The 27,500-nt window shown below is 40.7% G+C and overlaps 1 protein-coding gene across 1 annotated transcript in view; it reads left to right on the top strand.

Annotated features, from left to right (window-relative positions):
- Positions 1-27,500, top strand: part of LOC145294148 (uncharacterized) — a 273,376-nt gene that overhangs the window by 52,733 nt on the left and 193,143 nt on the right. The window contains exons 7-11 of the mRNA XM_080141253.1: positions 13,941-14,078; positions 16,354-16,433; positions 17,756-17,921; positions 19,171-19,383; positions 22,246-22,407. Of these exons, the coding sequence (XP_079997379.1) occupies positions 13,941-14,078; positions 16,354-16,433; positions 17,756-17,921; positions 19,171-19,383; positions 22,246-22,407 (759 nt within the window). The remainder of the gene's footprint in view (positions 1-13,940; positions 14,079-16,353; positions 16,434-17,755; positions 17,922-19,170; positions 19,384-22,245; positions 22,408-27,500) is intronic.

Below are 27,500 nucleotides of genomic sequence, written 5' to 3'. Positions count from 1 at the left end.
GCTGTCCTCAAGTGAATAATTTATTTCTGATTTAACAAGTCCCTTAGAAGCTCAGACGAAGCTCCTGCCTTGGTCAAACAATCAGAAACCTGATCACAACCCTTGATCCATTCTATCTGTATCTCTCCTCTACTCTTCATTTCCTTCAGCCTTGCTACATCTATTCTCAATCGTCGATCGCTTACCAGATTGTTGGAATTCAATGTCTCCACAAGTGATGCATTATCTGTCTTGCAGAGAACGTCTGGCAATTTAGATAACTGAAATACCTCTTGTATCATAACCGCAGTCAAAACACCAGCATCAGCTCCCTCATTCAGAGCAAGAGTCTCTGAGGCCAATGGGCTTTTTGTCACTCTGTCCAATTTCTTTGACGCCCAACACATGGGGGCCATTTTGTCAGTACTTCCTCCAATAAAGACAACAAAACCACCCTGTGAAGATCCATCTTCCAGACTGGCATAAGAGGCATCAGTATAACACAAAATGTGTAAATCTGAGGGCTTTCCCAATTTTGGAAATGTTATAGAACCCTTCTTGGATTTCAATTTTGATAAGGCTTTATTCGCCTCAAATAAGGCTTTTACTTTGGGATGCTTTCCAGTGTTGCTCATTTTACACACATCAAAAGCTATATCAGGGCGTGTTTGAGTTGAAACCCACATCATCTGACCTGCAAGTCTCTTCAACTCATGCTTTTCTTCTTCATTCAGTTCATCATTTTTCCTCAGTATCCTCCCTTTGCTTATTTCTATTGGAGATATGGAAGATACATATAGATCTTGTTCTACAGTGATCCCATTTTCCTGTTGATTAACATTCAGTCCAACATATTTGAATGTTCCACTTTCATGAGATCCCACCTTAAATTTTTCTTTCAATGTTGCAATCACATCCCTTTCAAACTCTGTGTTTCCACAGAAAACAAAATCATCCACGTGCATAGCAAGAATTCCAGTCAAATTTCCTTTAATATCATGCCACAAAAACAATGCATTATCATAAGCACTTGCTACTCCTTTTAATTCGATCAAAGCCTGAGTAACTCTCTTGTACCATGCCCGTGGAGCATCATTCAATCCATAGATGCATCTTTTTAATTTCCACACTTGAGATTTAGGACAAACATCAGATGGTGGCCTCAGGTACACATCTCTCTCTAAAATACCACCTTGCAAAAAGGCTGAGGTAAAATCTATGGTCTGCAGCATCCAATTCTTTATTGATGCGGTTAGCATGACCATTCGCATAGCTTCACGGCTACATGTTGGGGAGTCCGTTTTCAGATTACTATTTTCTTCATAGCCTCGTGCTACAAGGCGAGCTTTCATTGTTTTCTGATTATCCTTGAATTTTTCAGTAATCACCCATCTTGTGGATATTGTTTTTTGACCTGTGTATGGCACACATTCAAATACTTCATAGGTGTTCATGTTTTTTATTTCTTTATGCTTGGCATCCATTACAGCTTTCGACTGCTCTTGTTCAGCGGTGAGCAGGACTACATTTTCCTGTTCAGTATATTGAGGCACTTCTCTCCAATGATCAATATGATTCCAGTTGATACAAACTTGATCCTCGTTTTCATCCTCAGGTTCTATATTGATCCAATGACTATATTTTCCAGTTGATTTAGGCTGTACTGACATAACCTTTCCTTTCTTCCACTCCCCACTTCCATTTATTTTATAAGTTATGGTCTTATTTCGGCCAGGTTTTTCAGTCTTATCTCTTAAACTGGTAGAACTATCAACAACTTCTTCTCTGTCTATATCTTCACTTTCTACCACTTGATTCTGCAACTCCTCCTCCTCAACTGAAAGGTATTCATTCTTCCCTTCTGTAGTGTTTCCCAGCATTTCAGCTTTTTTTGTTCTTTTTTCGTTGCTTTTATTCACTTTCATCAATTGGCACGGATGCATCCTATAAAATGCTCCGCCATGTCTGATTAAGACAAACTGGCCTTCTCTGCCTAACACTTTTGCTGGACCACGCCATCCTTTAAAACCCTGCCTCCAATAATAGATTTGGTCTCCGGTAGCATAATCTTCATCAGCATAAGTTCTGACATTAGACCTGAGAGCTCTCCTAATTCTCTCACTGGACTCAGCTTCCAAAAAGTTTCTCCTTGCACTATGGAGAGCATTTAAATTTTTTCTCACCATGTCACTTGTAGTAGAGGACTCCATAGCAGGTAACTGGTCTGTCAGAATTGAGGGTGTATTTACATTGAAACCGAATACAAGTTCATTTGGACTGTGTCCAGAGTAATTGAGGAGGGCATTTTTTGCACAAATAGCCCATGCCAAGGCAATTTCAGGTTCACACTTCTCATCGTCAATTGTTTTTTTCATTGCCTCAGCAACTATCAAATTATGACGTTCTACAGTACCGTTGCTGAATGGACTTTCTGCGGCAGTAGTACAGGTCTCTATGTTGAGTTTTTCATTCATCTGTCTATAGTGTTCGTTGTTGAATTCACCCCCATTATCACTCAGAAAACGAACAGGAGATCCGAAATAGGTAATCCACATCATAAAGATGTTTTTGATGATCTCCTCCTTCTTCTTTGTTTTGATCAATGTTGCCGCTGAATACCTGGTAGCGGCATCAATGAGATGTAGTATCCACACCTCATTGTGGATGAACTCTTTCAAATCCATGCAAACTGTGTGATTAAATCTATTGCCAAGAGGCAATCCCACAACCGGTCGCAGTGGAGCTTTTTTAAATCTAAGGCAAATTTGACAGTTTTCACAAACCTCCTCAATCGCCTTTATAAATTCCTTGTCATTGAATTTGCCACTTTTTTTAACCAAGGAAACAAGTTTTTCCTTCGAGGCATGAGCAAACTGTCGATGAAGTTTTTCTGCTTTTTTTTTTTTCTGTGAAAGAACACTGACCAAAATTCTGAACATGTAATACAATGTTCTTAGTACCACTATGATCCAACAACTTATTTGTTAAGGGGAGACAATAGTGCCCTGAAGTTGTGGTCTTTAGTTCAATACATTTATAAAAAATCCAGCACATATCTTTCCGGAAATCTAGCACTATTCCTGCTGTCTTCATTGATTTGTGACTTAATAGAAGAGGCAAGTCGTTTTTCACAATATCTGCTTCGATATAAACTCTTATACCTCCGAGTGTAACCGGAAATTTAGCAACTTTAATTGCTGTGACAGCCACTCCATCACCAAAACAAAAACTCCGGTCTGAGTTCGTATACTTCACTAGTTGCAGGTCACTTTCATTTAAAGTATCTAAATAAACATCAAGCCACACTTCGCCAGCCAGTGTGCGAGTACAAGCAGAATCCAAGACTGCCATTCCAAATGTTTCCTTTACAAGATTTGAGATTTTTTCATTTGTACTGTTCAAATAAATATTTTCTTGAATGGACAACGTAATGTGTATTTGTTCTGTCGCTTCCGTAAACCTGGGCGTATTTCTAGGACACTCTCTAATTAGATGGTTCGGAGACTGACATTTGTAACACAACAACACGTTTCCACTTCGGTCACATGGATTAGATTGTCCTCGACGAAAACGCCTTTTGTTGTTACCCGGTTTAGAATAATTATAGTTGACGATTTCGGGCTCTGATTTCACTGCCGGTACATTTTCATCACGATAAATGTCACCAAATACTTTCTTTATCGATTCCTTCATGTTTTGATACGTCAAAACAGAACACGTTGTCCGCGCTAATTTTTCGTTCTCTTCCGATATGTTAACCGCGTTCAAAACAAGAAAAGCTTGCACTCCTTCCGGTAGAATAATGTAGAATTTTTTTAATCTTTGGTACAAAAACTCATAACGAACAAGAAAGTCATTTATACTGGTACCTGACGATCTTTTATAAGTGTAAAATTCCTTAAAAGTCATGTAAGCGCGCGTGTGTTCATCCTTTAAATATATGTCATCCAGTTTCTTTATTAAGATCTTCAAGCCATCTCGTCCGCCGATGTCACTTGTTGGCAATTCACGGACACATTCTCTAATATTCGGTGGTAGCGTCAAAAACACTGCTGGCCCTTTTTTTTTCCTCAGAAAGATCCGTGAACAACGACCACATTTCAACGTCTTGTTTCCAGTTCTCGTAAACATCCTCCCCCTCCAACAATGGAGGTTGTTTGTTCGAAGTTGCCATATCCGATATCCGATCTGTCTAGTGCTACAGACAAGCTGTACAAAAAAAAAAAAAATTTTCTTTTCTTTTTTTTTTTTTTTTTTCGTTTTGTCGCACACAGGGGGATATCTCTGCTACCATTTGTTGAGACACTTGTAGTCTGTCTAAACTGTACGAACGAACTAACTAAACCAAGATGGCCGACTCCTATTTATATCACCACAAGCAAGGGAGGTAACCATGTAACTGAAGCAAGGGAGGTAACCAATGTCTACATTAACAACTCAAACCACCTCACCTGTCAAAAATCTTATTATCTTGGTAAACTGAGGACGGTCTTCCAGGCAGAAGTCTTCACCATACAGGTATCATCGGATACAACACCAAACACCAGTCATGAGCTGGCACCATTGGATTTGGTACCAAACACCACCCCCGCCTTCACCGAAGAGCAGGATCTCAGACCTAAGTCTGACAAGTCAGCTCTAACATTCGGTAAACATCACGACAAAAACCGAAGAAGAAGGAGAGATAGCGCATGTTTAAGGCTTTTGAATCTGAGGTTCTGATCATGGAAGAGGTTCAGCAACAGGAAATAGCTATCCTTTCAGATAGTCAGGCAGCTATTAAAGCATTGGAGAATAGTACGGTAAGATCCCAAACCGTACTGTGCTGCATTGAAAATCTAAACCATCTAGGAAAAGAAAACCGCATATCTATTTCATAAGGAGAGTTAAAAAAAAAATTAGTTATTAAAAAATGTTCGGTTTTTTAATTATAAAAAAAACCAATGCACGGGATTGAACCTAAAATATTTCCACCAGCCCCCGGTACTCTAACCATTACGCTAACATGTCATATTGGCAAAATCGCAGTAAAAAATATTTATATACAAAAAAAAGTTATGCAAAATTAAAAAAAAAGCGTTAGTCACTTATGTATGTACTTACTCTCCTGTTTGTGAACCCACATATTTTGTTGTAACTTTTTTTCTACTGAACCAATTTTCGAGATTTTTTTTTCCAAATGTAGCTAATGAGGTGTTCTATCCAACTATATAACCTGTTTGAAATTTGGTTGCGAACGGAATTAGTGGTGGGGGTTTGAATGTGTCTCGATTCATTCAATTTCGGACTTAAGCATATATTCAACCACTACCATGATCGAATGATACACTCTGGCGTTTTGCAGCCTTATTGACGATTAAACATGAGATGGTTTCATAGCAAAACTGTGTTGATTTATTATTTTTTCCTGTCAATGGTTGAAATTGATTTGACTTACCGGGGGGTGGGTCGGAGGGAAGAAAAGACACTGAACTTCTCTTTTGCCGTTACTGAAAAATTGGGTGTCTATTTCCTACTAAATTAATAGACATTCTAATCTCGTTGGAAATCACGTTGGAATTCTCGCCACTGAGAGTTAGTATGTATAAAAGGAGTTGTCTCACTACGGGTTAGTGATTAGTTAAGACGCTAGTTACCTAGCCTGCTAGTCATACTTCCCTGGAATCGAGGTTACTGATGTTAAGACCAAAGTGTAGTATCTGTTCTTCAGATTACTAAGCTTACACCTGAAAAAGTCCTCTACGCCGGCGCCCACTTGGCCATCTTTTTGGCCATTTAAGGGTTTTTTTTTTTGGTTTTTTTTATAGCCTAAAAGGACCGACCCCTTTCTTTGGGAGAGTGGTCCTTAAGGCATTACTAACTGTTTGCTTTCTTTCTTTTTTCAGGTCTGTCCAGTGTCCAGATCCGACTTAAGCAGCCGGCAGGACTAGAGGTTACCGACGTACCATTTCGCGAAGGCCCTCTAGCTTCCGAATTGGCGGGTCGGTGAAGGGCACTGAGCCAACAAAAAAGGAGGCAGGCCGCTGCCTCTTACACTCTGGGGGACGCCCCTGGTGTAGTGAAGAGAAGGAGGAGTGCCACATCCGGTGGCACTCCAGTGACGAGAAGGGGGGGTTGTCACACCCGGTGACACCCCAGTGCCAAGAAGGGGGGGTGTCACATCCGGTGACACCCCAGTGCCGAGAAGGGGGGGTGTCACACCCGGAGACACCCCAGTGCCGAGAAGGGGGGGTGTCACACCGGGTGACACCCCAGTGCCGAAACCCGGGGATATCACCTTTGGTGATATCCCAGTGCCGTTAACAAGGGGCACCATGCCCGGTGGTGCTCCAGTAAGAAGGGGGAGTGTCATGCCCAGTGACTCTCCGGTATCGGTTTCGGGGGTCGCTACCCCCAATTCCAGCATCAGCGATGTAGACATAAGTTCGATGGAGCGGTTGGATTCGTGGAAGAATGTCGTCCAGGGCGCACCTGGCGGAAAGGCCTTCCACAAATCAAGTAAACCAGTCAAAAAAAGGTGGGTCCTGGACGACGACAGACAAGCCCAGTCAGAAGCCAGTAGCCCCCAGAAAACCGATACCGGAGAACTAAGAAAAACCAAATCTCTGGATGTGATCGTTATAGATGGGTGCTCCTCGAGTAAAACAAAACCAACATCAGGAACGACACCAGCCAGTACGGTGGAGTGGCCAGCCCTCACTAGCGACGACTCTCCGATAACGCCAGCACAAAGACAACAACAGCAGACAGCCGGGACCAGCACGCCAGGGGAACCCCAGATGTACAGGACCTGGGTGAAGAAGGACAGCGGCAACAACAAGACTCCAGATTATTACAAGGAGTTGCTGTAGACCAAGTACCGGGAATATGTCGAGGGAAACACCATCAAGACCCTGCCCGATACTATGGAGGACATAAAGGAAAGAACGCTGTCCTTCATAACCTTTGATGCCGGAGAAAAGGGGCTCACCGGGGTTTCCCTGGAGAAGATGATAGAGACAATCAGAGAACTGAAGATTCCAGCCCAGTATCTGGTCAAGAGATACCATTCCACGTGGGATCTCCTTTTGCCATCGAAGGAGGTGGCAATCAGCTGGGCAAAGGGAGACCTCATGTGGAAAGACATTCACCTGCGGCCTGAGTACCTGTCCCGAAGAAGAGTAGCAGTCACCGTGCTGGGAGTCCCGTGCTTTATCGGGGAGGATCTGCTGGGTGCGACATTATCACAGTTCGGTCAGATAGAAGGAGTGCACCCGGTCAAAGGTCCCTGGAACATCATCACAGGGACCTACAAGATTTATATTAGGGTGGATAGGAAGAACTTTCACCAGATCCCCGTCCAGCTGACGTGTGAGGGCTGGAACATGGCAGTTATCGTAGAAGGAAGAAGACCGCTGTGCTGGCAATGCCTGAAGCCCGGACACATGGCCCGCTTCTGTCCTTCAAGAAAAGAAGCAGCAGCAACAAAAGAAGCAGCAGCAACAACCAAAAAAACAGACCAGCCCAAGGAAGAAGGACAGAAGCCGGTGAAGACGAAGGGGGAGAATGAATGGAGTGCAGTCGCCGCAAAGAAGGGCAAGAAGATGGAGGTGGCCCCTACAACATCGAGGGCAGTTGCGGCGACTGCTAAGAGGAAGCTCCCAACAAGCTCCTCAGAATCGGAAGGGGAGGAGAATACTCTGAAAAACAAGAGAAAAGAGAAAAGAGACAGAAAAGAGCCTGCCCAAGAAGTCACACAGGGGCTTCCTCCAGAAGAGAATATCGAAGAGACTTCCCCTGAGTCTATGGAAAAGGACCCACCAGCTGAGCCTCCAGCATCATTCACCCAAGAAGACGCTCAGCCTACCCCTCCCCTATTCAACACTCCGGAGCCGGAAAGAACAACTCCAGAAGACCAAGAAGCGGCGTCGGCAAAGAAGCCTGTGGATGAAAAGGCGCCCTCCAGGACAGAAAAAACAAGGAAATATCCTTTTTGGCCTGGGGAGCGTCTTTGTGATGCCGAACTCGCTGTCGGAGACCTGAATGGTACTCAGAAAAAGAACCTCTGACAGCTCGAGAAGTTAACTACCATCGACAAGAAGGATGTAACAGACTCCCGCAATTTCGCCGACGCCCTGAATCTGATCACCTTCGTTCAGCCAAATAGGGGAGGGAGAGTAAAGGCCTTATGGAGGATGCTGGAGGCTGGAAATCAACTTTCCCGGGCTTCAGGCTCATCGACGAGGAGCACCCATCTCTAGGAAAAATTGCTAAGCAGTGTGAGGGACGGGTCCCCATTTATGTTCACCCCTCCTTCTATAGGGCGATTAAACTGACGTTCCCCTTGGACGTGGGGGGTCTGGCCAGGAACGGGCGGCTTACGCCCGACCTGCTCAAGGTCTGGGCCAGACCTTCAACATCCTCTCTCCCGAGGACTTTAGACCCCTAGTAGACGAATACTACTAGGTAGTGGAAGCATGGCAACGAGTTTGAATGCGAGGGGCATGAGATCCTGAAGCAAGGCTGCTTGCGTGCTGAGAGATCTTGTGGCCCTTGAGGTAGATGTAGCCACCTTACAAGAGACCCACTTTGTTGGGGCCGGGGACTGCGATGTGCTGGTGAACGATTTTGATGTTTACTCAGCATATGGCAGCCTCCGGGGCCAGGGGGTTTCTGTACTAGTGAGTTGCACTCTGTCTGCGACAGTTACGCTTATCCACGCGGACGCTCATGGGAGGCTGGTCGTGGTCGATGTTGCCGTTAAAAGCGGCGCGTTTCGGATCGTGGCAGTTTATGCGCCTAACATCGCCAGCGAGAGGGTTTCCTTTTTTCGGCGGGTGGAGGTGTTTCTCTCTTCGGGTCCGGAGCGGGTAGTTTTAATGGGGGACTGGAATGCCATCCTGGACCCCAGCATAGATAAGGTCGGGGGGGTTAGAGGGTCGGGGGGGGGGTGAAAGCAGCCTGTCTGACCTGATGGCCTTGTGCGATCTGGTCGATAGGTTCCGTCTGGATCACCCCGGGAGGGAGATGTGGACGTGGCAATCTAGCTCGGCCGCCAGTCCAAGTACATACTTGGACAGGATGTTAATTAGAAGGGGCGATATAGATTTCCTATCTTGTCCCACGTTCCACTGGTTAGGTTATTCAGACTACAAACTCGTGCTGGCCCGTTTAAAACTAGGAAATAGGCCTAGGTTGGCTGGCTACTGGAAGATGAACGTCTCCTTATTGGAATCGGTCGACTTCTGGGAGCAGCTGACATCACTAATTCAGAGGGTGTTAGTGGGGGGGCGGTTACCGGGAGTAGATGGTGGGTTAATCTTAAGGCTACCATTAGGCGCTTTTGTGTCCAATACAGCCAACGCCTCGCGTTAACTAGGGCTCGGACCAAAAGGCACTTAGAGGATAGATTGACCCGGGCGGTGGCAGGGGGGGATTCCCTAGAACTAGCTCTAGTTAAGGAGGACCTTCAGCGCTTGGCTAGCGAGCGTTATGAAGGTCAAGTAGTTAGGGCTAGGTTACAAAGAGTCTCCATCGAAGCCGTGAACGTTGACGCTGTTGAGCGTGGGGCCGCCCTAGGACGCGGCTCGGATGGGTACATTTGGGAGGTGAATAACCTGGGAGGGCGCCCTCTTGTGTCGACACAGGAGATCTGCAATGGGTTTCGGCAACATTTGGAGGAGCGCTTCACCAAACTACCCAGACTCCGCGGCCAGGAGTTTGGCAGCTATTTAGCTGGCTCGCCCCGCCTTACTGCGGCCCGAGCACCTAGCTGCGAGGGGATGGTTACGGAGCGTGAGGTCATTACTGCGTTGAAGCAGGTTGACCGCAACAAATCTCCGGGGCTCGATGGTTTACCTTACGAACTGTTCTTGAGGCTGTCGCCCATGTTTGTGCCCCTTCTGACGGGCGTGTTTAACCACTGGTTTGCCCAGGACTCGATCCCGAGGCAGGTAACCAAAGGAGTGGTCACGCTTCTGAAGAAGGGGAACCAACATGGAGGGGGGAATCTAGACGACTATAGACCTATCACTCTGCTTACCGCAGATTTCAAGATTTTGTCCCGCGTTCTTGCGAACCAACTGCAGGTTGTTATCGGCGACTTGATCGAACCGGATCAGAACTACGCTGTGAAGGGTCGATCGATTCAGAACAATCTGCACTTGATTCGCATGATCTTAGAGGGGGTAGAAGATGACACTGAAGCCGCGCTGATCAATTTAGATCACTCCAAGGCGTTCGACAGGGTGGACCATGGGTTCCTGAGGGCTGTTGTGGAAACCGCCGGCTTTGGTCCGGACTTCCGCAAGTGGATCTCCGTCCTGTATCGTGATCCCGCGGTGGTGGTGCAAGTAAATGGTAGGTTGTCGGAGTCCTTTGGGGTCTCCCGGTCGGTGTGGCAGGGTTTCCCGCTGTCGCCTCTGCTTTATGTCCTGGCGTTGGAGCCCTTCCTTCGCAAATTAAGGGACGAGGCGGCGAGACCAGTCCTACGCGGCATAGCTCTGCCTGGCGGCAAAGTTGCCAGGGTGTCCGCGTACGCCGATGACGTCACCGTGTTCGTTGCACGACGAACCGACATTAAAGCGGTGATATAGGCGATCACTGAGTATGAAATTGTCACAGGGGCCGTGATCAATCGCAGCAAGTCCATTGGCCTGCGGTTGGGCGCCTGGACCGGGGTAAACCCGCTTCCGGGTGCGTTCGGCTGGACAGATGGCCCATTAAAGATCCTCGGTGTGTTGTTCGGGCCAAACCTCCAGCTGGACAAAAATTGGTCGGAAGTACAGACTAAGGTCGAGTCGTCAGTGAGGACTTGGATTCGGAGGAAATTATCCTTGAAGGGTCGCGCGGAGGCATGTGCCACGTATGTGTTTCCGCTGATCCTTTACCGTCTATCTGTTCTTCCCCTGCCTGCGGACCACTGTAAGGCTTTAGAGCGCCTCCTTTTCAAACTTCTTTGGAAGGGAGGAAAGCCGTATGTCCGCAGACAGGTCTGTACACAGAAGCTTAGCGAGGGAGGAGGCTTAGGGATGCCTGATCTGCAAAGTCACAAGCACGCAGAAAGATTGGCATTCCTGAGTCGGACACTGTTAGAGGAAACGCCCTGGGTACCAGTCGTGGAGCAAGCTTTCCCACGGCTTATATCCGACCCTGCCGCTGAAGGTCGCAGAAGACCGGCGGGGGGAAAGGTGTTTCCTGACCGAATGCCAAGCCGCCCTTAGGGCATTGCCGGGGTCCAGTGACCTTGCACGGCCTAGGTGGAGGCTATATAGGGATTTAGTGGTGGGGACTGCAAAAGACCCGCTGGTGGAGCAGCTGCATCTGTCAAGGGGGGAAGTTCTCTCGCTGTGGAGTTGGGCGCCTGCCAGTAGCCATTTAAATAATTCGGAGTTTTCAATTACGTGGAGGCTAGTCCGAGACGCACTGCCACTCTTTGGCAAACTAGCCAGGGATTCTAGGGACAGTAATTACTATTATCCCCTGTACCCACGCTGCAATGATGAAGATGAGGAGGAGACGAGAGAACACGCGTTCTTTCTTTGCAGTGGGGTGCGGAGTCTCTGGGAGTATGTCGAAGGGGTAACGGCTCGCATCGACCCCGAGCAGTCGGTGCCACTTGATTTAGCGTACATGGTCGACAATGTGGATCCGCCGTTTGACAGGGAGAAACGGGTGGTGTTTCTAGCGATCCTAGCGGTGGCTAGGTTAGTGATGTGGGTTTCACGTCTGGACATTGTCCATGGGGAGCAATCTGTTTCTGATCATGATCTGGTTGTTCGTTTTAAGCATCAACTTAAAACGAAAATCAGATGTGATTGGAAAAGATTGCACCGCATGGACTTTGATAGGAGATGAGTGCACAACACTAGTTTGTGCATCCGATGAGGCGCTAGATTTCAGTTCGTGTTTCCGCCCTAGTGGTATTGGTCCTAGGGTGCTGAGGTTTCTTTTTCTCGGAACCCAGCCCCATCAAGACAAGTAATATAAGGTTTACCTTATAAGTTGGGTAGGTTTTAGGTTATATAGGCGTGTAACCACCAAGAGTGGATAGCTTGTGCTTTTTGTAAGGCCTAGACTAGGGTAGTATGCGTGTTGATCCTGTCCCCATAGCTCTTTATTTTTGATAGATTGGCACTAGGAGAGCTTCCAAAGATGCCCAGTCCACTTGTTTTATTTTGTCCCAGGCCTATTTTTGCCCATCACGTACTTTATCTTGGAAGAAGCCATCCATCCCTGTTGTCCCCGACCCTAATTTATTTTTCATACAATTCCCTAGGTCCTCCATTCCCCTCTAGGGAACGACCTGCTTGCTTTCACCTCTTTTCCCCCCGGGGGAAGAGGACCAAAAGACAGTGGGCGTTTCACACGACAGACCAGCAAATAGGTAGGGAGGGTCCCCTTACTAACCCGCCCCCATACGCATTTTGTTAATTTGTACATAATGTTATATGTTTTTTATGTTTTTTCTTTTTATCACAGCGTGAATGTCGCCTGCCATCCCGTAAGTTGGGGAGCTGTTATTTTAAGTAGGTCCGGGTAAGAATGTTAGGCGGAACAGTGCGTGATAGAAACTCTAGAGTAGGTTTTATAATAAAGTACTTGCTATCTGATGCAAGTCTAGCTAAGGACTAGAAAAGACCCCTTTTTTTCCCCACTTCCCCTTACTGGCCTTAGTGCTTAAGTTTCTTCGTACCCCAAATGAGGCCTTGTGTAGAGTCGAAGAAAATGAAGGGAGGAAGCGCCCACGTGTCTGCGCATCATGCCTTACCCTGGAACGCTCCTACGGTGTGCGTACGTGCATGGCCGAAACATGAAAGAAATTCCAAAATGGCGCCGTCCTCATCTTGTAGATTGTGCGATCATCACTGGGCCCCACGTGACCATTCTTTGGCTGCTGATTGGCCGAGGACGAACGCCGGAAGGATAAAGGGTGTGTGTTTGGAACATGGGGTGTCTTTTCTAGGATCGACGTCAGTGTGATCGTATCGGTGAACTGCTGCAGCTTTAAGAGTACTTTAGTGTGTGTGTGATTTTTTGGGACTTGCTCCTCTGCTGACTTTACAGGACTTTCTTTTCTGCTGATTCTACAGCACCTGCCCTTCTGCAGAACTTGGAACAAAACTTCAAGCCTTTTCTTTCTTTTCACACGTAGTCGCCTAAAAAGGTAGAATCCGACTTACTTGTGAAACGGCTTTAGTAGATAATGCCAAGGCCGGGGACGAAAAACTAAATAAAACCTAGCTTGCTAGTCGGTTGGTGTCTCTTAGACTGATTACTTCGTTACTTTTGTTCGGCAAACGTTACCTGTTAATTGTTACCTTTACAAGGAAAGAAAAGACTGCTTGTAAGCAACGTCACCATTTCGTTGCAAGCCCTTACTGCCTTTTCTTACCCCCCCCCTCTTCTTGTTGGTGAAATAATCCCGACAGTCGAGCAACGTTTATGAAAGGTGGAGGTTGGAGTTGACAAACTAATGATGTGGCAAGTTTGACAGAAACATTCCCGAGTTCGATACACCTGAAGAAGGTCGGGGGTTACATCGATCGAAACGTTGTGAAAATAACGCTCAAAAGGAGAACAGTAGTCCGATGAATCTAAATCAACTGAATATTTAAAAATATATTCAAACCAGAAAAAAAATTCTAATTCTAAAAACAAGCTTGATTTGATTATTTTAAATAAAAACATTCCAATTATTAAAAAAAAATGTTTGATATCCTTTATTTATAAAAAAAGTTTAATCTTCTTGTGTGACAATAATGAAAAAAAAAAATGGTAAAAGCAAATCATTAGTTCTCCCATCATTTATCTATTTCCGCTTTCAAAACCGGAAGTTGTTATGATGCAAACTATTTCTCTTTCATCATTACTTTTTTCACTGTCACGATAGAGAGCGGCACGTAGGAGTATTATCAAATGTTTTCTTATAAGTACCAAGCCTTTTTATAATGCATCTTTTTTTTTTTTTTTTTTTTTTACAGAACCACCCTGCCGAAGGTGGGAGGCAGCTGGGTCCAAAAAATTGAAGTGAACCCAACAATGGAACATTTATACTGTTGTTCTGAAATGTCTGTTCACGTATACAATATGGCGGGAAAGTTGTTGTATTATTTTGAACAGTGAGTTTTTGTTCATTTTTTATTGCATCAAAACTTCTTATCACCTTTTGAAATGTAATTTTGATTGATTTTGAAGATGGTTAGAGGCGAGTCGTTAAAACGGAGAGTTCCACTTGTAACAAGGCCAATGTAGCAAAACTTGTTTTCATTAATAATTCATTTTCTTCTTCATCCTACGTTTGAATATGTTTATTACTGTGACATGACAATTTAGTAGGTAATATTGGTTTTACTTGAAATTTAATATTTCGACTTTAGAATTTCGTTCTAATAATGAAGAAGCAACTTTTTTTTTAGTTTAGGCTTAAGATTGATAATCAAGTCAATCAAAACGATGTTCGCTTTAAACCGAGATATAAAAAAAATGAATTTATTTTTAAAGTTGGTTCAAATTGAGACGTAAAAAATTGAATTCATTCAGCTCTACGGATGGTTTCTGGCTTTTCAACGTAATACTATAGCGACTTCTTAATAGGATGCTATAAAAAAGGTATAATCAAGGACCAAGGTCTGAGGCTAAGAAATTTATCCTAACACATCAATGACAACTGGCTGAGAGAGAAAGAGAAAAAGAACGTCTTACCTCTTGCAACAGATGCCGTCGGTTGCGACCTCAGGCATTAGTCCTTGTGGTCCCGTAATAATTCTTTATCAATATAATAATTGATTGAGAAAAGAAAAAACAAAGGAACTACCAAGACGGTGTCCCAATTGTAAATAAGAGAAGAAAAGGAAAAAGAAGAAAAGGAACAACTACAGACACGGTGTGAACCGATTGTAAAGATGGAGGTAAAAAAATAATATACAAGCTAGTCAACCCATACAATTTTATAGAAGGTCTAGGGTCACATGATTTATCCATTAGTATAAAAAACAATCACAAAGGGAAAGACGCTTTCGCATCCATCTCTCAAAACCCGAGGTCATTGAAGGTAGGAAAGATTTTCTTATAATACACGCTCAACTTGTCCTTTCATTCAAAAAGACAGATTTATAATCTCATTCTTCTTTTTGGGATTATCGCAATATCACTTCCTATCGATTGGGATAGAAACAAGTCATCCATGCTTCTCAGCAAAATGAGATGTCAATTAGTGACATTTGGGTTTTCTGTATTATTAATATTCTTCAAACTACTGTTTTCATCTTAGATGTTATCCTTACAGCGTTTTGAGATGAGTCGTTGGTGCTGGTTTCATTGCTTGTTTCAGTCATCAACATCATACAGGGCAGAACGATAAATTTGTTGCTCTAAAGAAAACAACACTACAGCTTTATTTTTAAACTTTTATTGAAAAAAAATCAATCCAGGTAACTTGATTATGTAATAGAGCTGATATCTATTCAATGTAGCTGCCTTCAGCCTCAATCACCGCCTTGATACAGGTCCAGAACTGGGATCATGGCTTTTCAACAAACACTGGTGGGAGTTTGGTGAATACTCGGTGATCGGTCTCGCATTGATGTTGTGGGAAGTCATGCTGGTGATGTTCTGGACTAAACGAAGTAGTTCAGTGGGTTCAGGTAGGGGAGGAGGGAGGCCAGTGAAAAACAGTACCAAGTCGTAGCACTCCTTCTGAAGCCAAGCTTGGGTCTTTTTGGACTTATGGATCGAGTCCTGCTGCCACACTCAGGGTCTACCAGCGGCCACCTGATTGCACCTGGGGATCATCGCATTCTTCAGCACATCCAGGTACACTTTGGTATTGACTTTCAAGCTGACTTCGAAGATGTGAGGTAGCATGATGTAGCTCTCACTTGAAACCACAGTAAAGCCCATAACCGTGGGTGGAAACTTTGTTTTTATTATCCTAGGCACGACTCTCTTATTCGTGGCAGTGATGCATTTTGAGGGTGTTGGCAATGGTCCTGTTTTCATAACTTGAATCGGTAGAGTGCATTAATTGTACAACAGCGCATCTCTGATCTCACTCGTTGGACATTGTGTCACTTTCAGACATGATAGAAGGCCCATATCGCTCTTAGGATTTATACACAACTGGTCAACTAGTAGATGATCTGCAACAAAAAAAGAAAACCGGTTTTCATCAAATGGAAATGGAATCATGTTGTCTTTTCTAGGGCGACAATTTTATCGTTCCACTTTATGGAAACTCAACCAGTAATCTAGCTTCACTTTTCTTGGAAACAAGGCTTAATCCCAAAATCAACACACCATGCAACCAAATGTTACAGATACTGAGGATGTTTATGTCTAGGATTTAGTCATTTATGGACAATTGATCTGAGCCTCCACGATTTTTGTTTATTTCAGGGCCCATACCATGAAGATCACTGGTTGTTGCTATTGCCAAAAAGCTACGGTCTTTGCGACATCTTCCTGGGATACAACAGGTTGGTTTATTTGTTGGAAAAAGATATGCATTTGAAATATATAATTTAAAACAAAATTTTTCTCTCTCATCTCTCTCTTTTTTCATTACTCGCCTGAGGACGACTTTTGTGCATATGACAACTTTCTTTTTACACTCGAACAGAATGTTTGGAAACTAGCCCGTAAAAAAGAAAAAATGGATTTTAACAGAAACTAACAACAGTTGAAATGTGCATATATATATATATATATTTCCCCAAAACCTCTGGCCTTGATGGCGGGGAGATAAAAACATGCTGCTATGTGCTATGGTTTCATATGATCTGAAATAACAGCAAGGGGAGACTTGATTCCAAATATTTCTCATATATTATGTCTCCCTTTCTTTTCGAAATAGGATACGATTATGAATACCTCCAATATCAAATAAGCCTTATACACTGTGAAATTTATTTTACCTATGAAAATCAAAGAGGGGAGATATAACATTTGAGAAATATTTGGAATAAAGTCTCCCCTTGCTGTTATTTCGGATCATTTGAAACCATACCAGCAAGATTTTTTCTCCCCTCCGTCAAAACCAGAGGTTTTAGGGAAATATCAGATATTTTGTAATTCATAAGCAAAACAAGAAAAATGATTGAAGTATTGGTAAAGGTGTAGTATCTTTCACCCCATGAAAAATCCCCACAATTATAGGTTTTCGAGTGTGCTGGAAACGAAAGTAACAGTAAAAATCCCAAGAAACGAGTAGTTTCCAAGATATGAAGAAATTATAAAGTGGGGGATCACTTTTCTATATTAAATTAAATGTAAAATGAGTACCCACTTTATAGTCCAGGTGGCCATGAAGTGGATACTTATTTTACATTTAATTTAATATAGAAAACTGATCCCCCACTTCTTGAAATTGTAATGTGCAACCATAAGGGCAAATGTCACATAGCCCACTACACAATTCAAGTCATTAGCTTTCCAATGAGCCTTCATTTGTTAATATCTGATCAGTAGTTGTCAAAATTTCGAACTTATAAAATTGCCCCAAAAAGTGGTATATCTATATATAGATATATATATCTATATATAGATATATATATACTCGTCGCCAATCCAACTGTATTGACTTACCTTTCCGTCGGACTTTGTCTGCAACGCCGAGAGAGGACCCTGATAACTGGGCTAACTTAGTTCTCATCACCATCCCAGGCCTGCATCCGGAGAGCCAAGGATTATATTAATCAAGACAAGTTTATATCGTTTGTTAAGATAAAATGAATCCATTTCTTTTTCACTTTTCAACATTAATTTTTTTTTTCTTTTTTATTTCTTCGACGTTAATCAGTAAAGCTCTGGGGCTTAAACAAAAATCTGCTCCACACTTTCCGTGGACATTCCAAGCCGATATCCAATCTCATCGTTCATCCAAACAATCCCTTGTTGCTCGTGTCCAGTTCTTTTGACGGAACCATCAAAATTTGGTCCTTAGAAACATTGGATCAAATATACAGGTGACTTATTTATTTATTTATTTATTTACATTCACTTTTTATGTTTCTCTGTTAGTAGAGCGAAATTCGAAAATCAAAATATTGAATTTCAAGTAAAACCAAGGTACCTACTTAATTCCCATGTCGCAGTAATGAACATATCCAAAAATTACGAAAAACGATGAGGTAGAAAATTGATTATTAATGAAAACAGTTTTTGAAGACAATCAGTAAAAATTGAATTTTGCTAAAAAAAAAAAACAAAAAAAAATGGAGAGTTCCACTTGTAACAAAGCCAATTTAGCAAAACTTAATTTTTGCTAATTTCCTTCAAAAACTGTTTTCATTAATAATTAATTTTCTTCTTCATCATACATTTGGATATGTTTATTCCTGACATGACAATTTAGTAGATAATATTGGTTTTACTTGAAATTTAATATTTCGACTTTAGAATTTCGTTCTAATAATGAAGAAGCAACTTTTTTTTAGTTTAAGATTAATAATCAAGTCAATCAAAATGATGTCTGCTTTAAACTGATATATAAAAAAAATGAATTTATTTTTAAAGGTGGTTCAAATTGAGACGTAAAAAATTGAATTCGTTTTTTTTTTTTCCTTTTATGCCAAAAATTAAGAATCATGTCAATCAAAATGATGTCCTTTTTTCAACTTGAAATATGATTAGGTACACTTCCCCTCATTTGGTTACTCAAGGGTATCTCTTATCCTGCACTCCACTGCATAGATTTGACATGCAGAAGAGGAAAATTCGAGTAACAATATCTCAGTTTAATTAAACTGCGCCAACTTCACAGATAATTCCAGTGTCTATTCACACAATTCTTACTTAACGGTAAATATTTGACTTCTGATTCAATCCTCGACTTGTAGAAGAGTCAGATACTCCTTCCACATCCTAAGAGTTGCCATTCAAAATTTTTATTTTTATTTTGCCGTAATAAAGTTCAAAATCCATTTTACAATCTAATGGGAAGTTACCTCTTTTGTTCTTAACAAGTTATTTCTCAAAGAATAGATTTAGTTTTTTTGTTCCATTTTCAATCCAAACAAGGCAGAGTGCCACTATGATGTAAAGGCTTACTATGGAGGCCATAAGTTGCACGGATACTATGTAGGGAGTTAAGCAGCAAGATGTCTGTTCACATTACATTTAAAGATTATCAAAATATAATTACTTTTTTTCAGCTTGTTTTTCAGTATCACTTCCAGCCATCTTCAATATATGCCATCTTTTTCTTTCATCTAGCTTACTTGTTTATACAAATGATGGCCCTATGTGGATGTTTTTGGCAGAAGAGAGTATGATCGCCATTTTCAACCCTCGACAAATCAAACTCTGGTCTCTTAACCACTTCATCAATTTCTGGAACTTGACACGATGCAAAATATTCCACATGTCCTTACAAACGGGCGACTCAAAAAAGTCGACACGAGTGATGGCAGTTGGTACTGACGGCAGGTAAATATTAGTATTTATGATCATCCATTGGTAAACAATCTTCACTAACAATCTAATAACTAGTGAAAGGATGATTCCAATATTTTTACCGATTCCAATACAAGTCTAGCAGAGCACATATAGGTGCAGCAGTTGAAGGATAGCTGGTTAGCGAAAATATTAGCAACAGCAGCAGCCATACAAGCACATATGCAAATTACGCACGAGCTTTCATCACAAGAAAAGGACGAGGAGAGAAGCAAAGTCAAGGGCGAGAAAGTGTTGGCTGACGGCCAGCATGATGTGGCGGGGAGAAAGACTTTTAAAAAGCACAATGTGTGTGTGAAAGGACTTTTGCAAGATAGTGAAGTGCATTGCTTTGGAGTAACCATGAATAAATACATTTTATTTGCATTTAAAAAAGGTGCTGAGTTGGATTTGTACTTATTTTTGTGTGTTTGTTCATGTGACGATACTCACATTACACAAGTACCGATTCTGATTATTTAAAATCTTTAAATATTCACTAACAGAGTTGTTGCTTTTTTTGTGTTTTTTTTTTTGTTTTTGTTTTTTTGTTTTTTTTTTCAGATTAAAGTAAAAACTCATGTTGTATGAGTAAATATTTTCATAAATGTAGAAAAATGCATTTATGAAGTTGATCTATGGATTTTATTTCCATATCAATAAATATTTATCAACAATAGAAAATGAAGTTTATATAAAATAAAGGTTGGCAAGCGCCAATGAGGAAACTGTAAAACCCATTAAAGGAGCCTTTGGATACTCTGCAATCACGGATAAGGCTGAAACTAAGACCCTGAGCTAAGTCCCGTTGCATTATACAACCCCTGAAGCAAGAAAAATGAAAAAAAAAAAAAAAGAAATGCAAGTTCTGTGCCTAGTACTAATAACTCATATGTTCAAAAACATGCAATTTAGTTGCAGGATTAAAGAGTCATCTGTGGACTCATAGACAATGAAATAAAAAAAAATAGCATTCGTTGCAATCATCATGTATTTTGTGCCTGAGTAATAAAGTGTGTGTGTGTGTGTGTGCGTGCGTGTGTGTGTGCGTGCGTGTGTGTGCGTGCGTGCGTGTGTGTGTGTGTGTGTGCGTGTGTGTGTGTGTGTGTGTGTGTTAGGGTCTAACTAAGAATTTTGAGTCAAGTCCTAACATGTTATTTTATTTTTTTTATTGAAATCGCCCCAGACAAGGCATAGAGCCACTTGATGTAAGAAGCTAAAATATACTAAAAACTTGCTAACGATAAATGTTAGATGGAATAAATTCTGACTTATAAAACAATAATTCTTCTCTCTGTCAAAAACATTGCACATGGAATATGAGGACTAAAGGACAAACTAATGGAAGCAAAGGTTTATATGTGGCTGCCGGAAGTAAACCCAAGATCCATTTTCTTATACATAGCCGAGTTGTATCTAACCTGAAATTGTCATGTTTCACTGTCGTTTCGCTCATTGGCACCAAACTTATTAAAAAAAAAAAAACAACTATTGTTTAATCATAAAATTTTTAGATCATTGTGTGACCATGTGTTATCCTGCCCGACAACAACACCAACACCAACGTTGTGTCTATGGTTTTCTTCTCCTTTGTCATCTCTCAGTTGGCTCAGCATCGAGTGGCAAAATAAAACAGGTGTTCTTGTCAGGATACATGAACATCAAGTATATGCTCATCACTGTTCACATGTGCTGAGTAGGTCACATGGTTCGCGTGAAGGATGATAGAATTCCTAAACATCTATTTTATGATCAATATGGCTAGGAAGAGACCAACACAAGTCCAGAAGAATGTATCATCAAAGACTGTGCCAACGAAAACCTGTATAGACTAGGTACGGACTCTTAGAATTGGGAAAGAGTGTCATGGAGAACACATGTGAAGAATGGTTGAGAAATCTTTGAAAATAATTGCATAGCAAATAAAAGACTGAAACATAGATTGCAAAATAACTTTCATGAAAACAGGCAGATCTGGAAGTGTAACAAATATGACCGTATTCGTCTATTAAAGGCTAATGTCAGTCATTTAAAATTTCATGTTAGATAAAGGTCACTATCTACCCTCCCTCCTAGGCCAAGCATTCTGTCGTGTGCAATATATGGAAGGATTTGTAAATCAGCACCAGGTCTTAAAAGACACAAAACTTAAATCTCATAAAACAATCTCATCGACCCAATCGAAGCTACTTCTTTCATTTGCCACCTGTGTTTCCAGATTTGGTTGGTTTTCAAGTCTTATATAAAGTCATGCAAGGAAAAACAATAATAGCACCGACGACAGTGGAGGACAAAGAAACGGCAAATGTCTGTCAAGATGGGTAATTAACATGTATATATGCATTAGTGATGGGACGATTCCAATATTTTTCCCAATTCTCATACAATTACCGATTCTGATTCCGATTCTTTATTAATCTCTAAATATAAAAACTCATATTAAATGTGTAGATATTTTCTAACACATAAAAACAAATACTTGTGGGGGATGATCTATAGATTTTTGTTTAAAATCAATAAATATTTATTATTTTATCGCTACAACTAGTTGTGGAAGATTTTGTTTTAAACGAAATCAAATAAAAAAGACAATTAAAAGAATCGTTTTTGGCATCAGAAAATAGGCACAAATTATTATGATTCCAATACCAATTCCGATACCATCAAAGTTTCAATTTTTCTGATTTCCGATTCCAATTAATCGCCCCAACACTAATATATATGCATGGGTCCAAGGATACGCAGCAAAAATTGATTTTTTAGTCCATAAACCAGAGAGGAGTGTAGCTCCCACTTTTACTAAGTAATGCAGATTATTTTAAAAATATTTTGTTTGTTTCATTTTTCTATCTTCAGTTTAAGATTGTTTTCAAGGAAAAATGGAAAAAAATTATGTACAGTGCTGCCCTCACCTTGCTTATCTCCCTTGGAGAGGTTACTTGATTTTTGCTACAGCAGAGAATTAAATCTTGTCTATTTCCTTTTGAATCCAGATACAATATGGATTTACACTTCAAGGTAAGTCATAAATCATCGTCTGTTTTAAATGGTGGCAGCAAATTCGATATTTAATATTGCCTTACAATCACATGCTCTTTCAATTCATACATGACATATCAAACATAACATATCACACATGACATATCAAACATAACATATCACACATGACATATCAAATATGCACATGTAAACTATCGCTTTTATGCCCACCTTTCTCTTAAACTCTACGCCACACAATCTACCTTCAAAATCTACCGTGTGAAACCCTTTTTTTTTTCTCTACCAACATACGCCACCATCTCGCTTTACGACCTCTTACTCCAATGCTGTTTCTATGGTCTTCTCTTTCATCTTCTCTTCTGGCCGTGTTGTCGTCTCTCACATTGGTGGCTGCTGAGAGGGCATGCACGGATTCACAAATAAAAAAATTAAAATAAAACAAACCACACAAATTCTTACACATTCTGCAAATATCAGTTGCACTCTCCGTGTGTGCGACATCATCGAACGCTAAGGTCGACAGCTACGCCTTCTGTGAAGACTGTGTTCATTAGTTGCCGTCAGCTCATCTCGATCTGTTCCAAGTTACGACCTGCATTCGACTGTTTCCAGCTGGCAACTGTCTTCAACTGTCACAAACCCAAAACTGTCATAAATTGTCACAAAACTCATCATCATTCCTAAAACTGTCAATAAACTAAACATATTATCTGATCCTTCACCTTCACTGTTAGACTTTGATTAACAATCCTATTTCAGCTTTCTTTTGTGTTCCTTGGTGAAAAATAATTTCCTCGCCATAGTCTTTCCATCAATCTTACTTCCTCTGCCTTTGTTCTGCTGATAAACTTATTTCCTCTTTTGTTTTTAACTTTCTAACATGTGGGGGTGGGGGGGGACGTCGATAGTATTACACGATCTCTTTTTGAAAGAAAATAAGTTGTTAGTTTTTACTATTTTAAGGTTTTTTTTTTCCATAACAGGTGCTCGGCTGAGCTTCGATCTATCGTCCTATCTGTAAACAACAAAAATTCTAGCTACAACCACTGTCACTAGTTTCCCTTTCTCTCTCTCTCTCTCTACCAAAAACGAAACTTACATGAGAAAAGTTTCTTTCCTAGAACTGTCCCGCAGTGGAATACAATACCAATGGGGTTTTTTCTAGCTGATAACAGCGTAATCATTTTCAAGTCCAATGTAAATAAATTTTCATCGAGTCTCCCTCTTAAATGATAGAATATTACCCAATCATCACCACCATTACAAATCATCACAATGTTGTCTCACCATTCACCTAACACCTATCCTCGAGAGGCTTTTGGGCCTTGATAAGTGGTGACTCTTTAGTAAAAAAAAATTTTTTTTTTTTTGTTATAAATTTTCTTTCCTTTTTCTTTTTTCTAGGGTGAGGCATCCTACTAAATGGCTAACACTCATCGACTATTTTAAAACTTCAACTCTGTTTAGGATTTTATCTGCCCCTTTTTTTTTTTTTTTTTTTTTTTTACACAGAGATCACCACTTATCAAGGCCCGGAAGCCACTCAGGGATAAGGGTTATTGCAAGTACATTACATTTTTAAGTGCAATTGTTTAAATCTCTCTTGCATTTATTCCACCAAGTATATTCAATAAGTAATTTTACGTTTTGTTTTTTCCTTTTCATAAGTCCATGATTACTAAAATGATAGAAATCTTCGTAAGGTTCCAATTTCTTTCATGTCGTATTTAAGATCTCGATATTTAGTTCTCTTCTTCCTCTTAGTTCTGTTTAGCCTGGCAGTATTGGGTACGCCGACTTAAACTAGGGTTGTTACTCTTTCCTTATTGCCCCATATTGTCAGGTTTTGTTTTCTGAATATGCACCAGTGGAATTGCATAGTTATTTTGCTCGCATACATGCTTCGTGTTTCTGTCTCGTTGTCCAAAATATTTAACCAGTTTCATGATGGAAGCTGGTTTCCTGATACTGATGCACTCTTATAAAGATTGTATGGTATAATCACGTTCACCCATCGGTTCCTGCTGAATCACCGAAGTTAAGCAACGCTGAACATGGTCAGTACTAAATGGGTGCCAATTTGGGACTTCCAGGAGCTGTATGTGCTCTCCACTTATCTCGGCATTGCTTCCAGTCGTCTTGGACTTCTCGTTGCTACTGGACTCAAACAGTGCCGATTCGGGTTGGCGACTGCACAACCCTTGCCTCACAATGACATGTGCATCTGCCCCTACATGGGGGTATCATTTGTCTTTTGAGACTCAACGGAGGGATCGATTATAAAGATTGGGTTCCGGAAGTTCATAAGATATCGATTGATCGTTATAATGATGTTGATGGTTAATTTCTGAGAGACTCATACCTCTTCCTTTTCTGTGCAGATACAGTCTTGGTGAACATTGGTTTTTATCTACTACTTTGTACGTCGTTAACATTTTTCTTGTTTTTGTGTCTATTTACGTAGGTCGTCCCAAGAGGAAGTCATGTTTTTATCGTCATTTTTATGAAGTAAATACTTGAATGAATGATTTTAATGAGAGATAAACTAGATGTACACGACACAATGAATCATTTATACGAAATTGATGGTCTCAGTGGCAAAAATTAAAAAATATCCCATCATGCAAAAGTTAGCAAGTAAAAAACTATTTCAACTGTTTAGGCGGGGGAAAAAAAAAAGCATACAGCAAATCAGACAACCTTCTTACTGCCGCCTGAAATTAATTTGGAAGGAGATTCTTCACTTTATTTCCATAATGAGATGTTTTCTTTCTTTTTTATTTTTTATTTTTTTGTATTTATCTATTTATTTATTTATTTGCATTTTCAGTTTGAGACGTTTTCTTTCTTCCTTTCAAGTTTTTCGATTGAGAAGTTATTTTATATTAGTGTAAACACTGGCGAAGCATGTTTTTTCCATCATGTTTAATGAAAGATGTAGAGTAATTTTTAAAAATATATTTTAAAAAAATTTTTTAGTTTAAAATATGACTTTTCTTTTGTAAATTTAACAGTTTGAGGCGTTATTTTATATGTATATGAATATTAATGCGAACACTGGCGAAACTAGTTTCATTCAATAATTACAAGAAACCCTCTCTACCACCTATAGCAATGGCCAACGACTCTTTATCTGAGAGTCCATCTTTCAAACTCCTTGGCCTAACGTTCACAGGAAACATGAGTTGGAACAATTACATTGAAGGCATTGCCAGGGCCGCTGCAAGAAAGGTGGGCTCTCTCTACCGTGCTAGAAAACTACTAACACCCGAAAGTATCCTGTACCTCTATAAGGCCACCATTCGCCCATGTATGGAGTATTGCTGCCACATCTGGGCTGGTGCATCTGCTACTAGTCTCTCGCTCCTTGACAAGGTTCAAAAGAGAGTCGCAAACCTGATAGGCCCTGAACTGGCATCTAAGCTTCAGCCTCTGTCCCATCGACGAAATGTTGCATCCCTCTGCCTTTTCTACAAGTATTTTAGTGGTGAATGCTCTGACGAACTGCAATCACTTGTGCCCCCACGACGTGAGCACCTTCGACAAACCCGACAGGCTGCTAAATCCCACCCCCACACTGTAGAGACCCCTAGATGTAAAAGATCTTTTTACTCCAATAGTTTCTTCCCCAGAACCGCTAGACTCTGGAATTCCATTCCAGGTCCCTGCTTCCCCAACAGTACTGACGTGCAGAAGTTCAAGTGTAACGTAAACCGACACCTTGCTGCCCAAATCCCTACATAGTACCCCAGTAGTTGTTGCCCTTGATAGTAGCCCCCTACACCAAAGTGGCAATTTGCCTTGTTTGGGGTGAAAATGTAAAAAAAAAAATAAATAAATTAAAAAAAAATAAATAAAAAAAAAATAAATTAAAAAAAATAAATTAAAAAAAATGTAATAAAAAAAAATAAATAAAAAATAAATAAATAAATAAAAAATAAATAAATAAATAAAAAATAAATAAATAAAAAAAAAAATTTTTTAAATTAAAAAAAATAAATAAATAAAAAAAATAAATAAAAAAAATAAATAAAAAAAAACAACATAATTTTTGACCAAAGATATACACAGCAATCAATAACCTTGAAAATATTGATTGGTTTTACTATTCAATTATGCTTGTGTTTACATAAGGACTCAATGATTCACGTTAGGCTCAACGCAAACATATTTACTCTAATTAAAAATAAAAGCAGCTACATTGATCAGTAAAAAGAATCCTTGATCCTGTATTTAAACTTCTGCTCTGCAAAGAACAACTAATACAGTAATCAATTTCTGTCATCTGATGGAGACATTTTCTTAAACATGTATCAACTGCATTCTTAGTATCAACTGCCTTTCTATAATGAATTATCAGCAGTAACTCCCCCCACTAAAAAAAGAAACCTTGAACATGGCTAATCGCTTCAGAAGGTGAACAAAACGAAACTGAGTTAACTTCCTTGTTTCTTAAAAATAACTTCTAAGACATTTTTTTTACAATGAGTCACCACTTATCAAGGGCCGAAGGCCACTAGAGGATAAGTGTTAATGAGTGTACGGTACTTAATGGGAAAATATCGTAGTAATCGTCAGTAGTTGAAATTTGGTAAATTGCATTACTTTAGAGGACGGCTCATCAAGAATTTATCCACATTGAACTTGAAGACAACCATAAAGAATTTGTTCACATTGAACTTGAAGACAACTATATTGTAGTCAGTTAGAAAGCAGGAAAACAAATCAGTTTCACAGGCGTGTAGTTCTAAGAAAGAAACTTTGTTCATGGAATCTTTAGGTTTAGGCAGAGATAAAGAGTGGGGGAAATTATTGATAGTGGTTTCAACTAGACAAATGTTTTTTGTAAAAGGCACGAAAGGAGAGACCATAGATTGGAGCTCAGACAGGCACTTGCCGTGAAAATAACAATAAAGCAGAGACAAGCTCGCAACGTCTCTTCTGTGGGAAAGAGGTTATAAGGAACAGAAAAGGGCATCCCTCCTCACTAAGCTACGAAGTCTATTTTGAACTCTGTCAAGGCAGGATAATGTCTTTTAGTAGCTTCTGCCCAGATGTGGCAACAGTATTCCATCTTAGGACGTATTTGTATTATTGTTCTCATCTGGAGT

Source organism: Euprymna scolopes, chromosome 15 (assembly GCF_053919585.1).
Source record: "Euprymna scolopes isolate OS-2025 chromosome 15, ASM5391958v1, whole genome shotgun sequence".
Taxonomy (NCBI): Eukaryota; Metazoa; Mollusca; class Cephalopoda; order Sepiida; family Sepiolidae; genus Euprymna; species Euprymna scolopes.
Note: the sequence above shows the minus strand (reverse complement) of the source record. Positions and strands in the feature narration are given on the sequence as shown.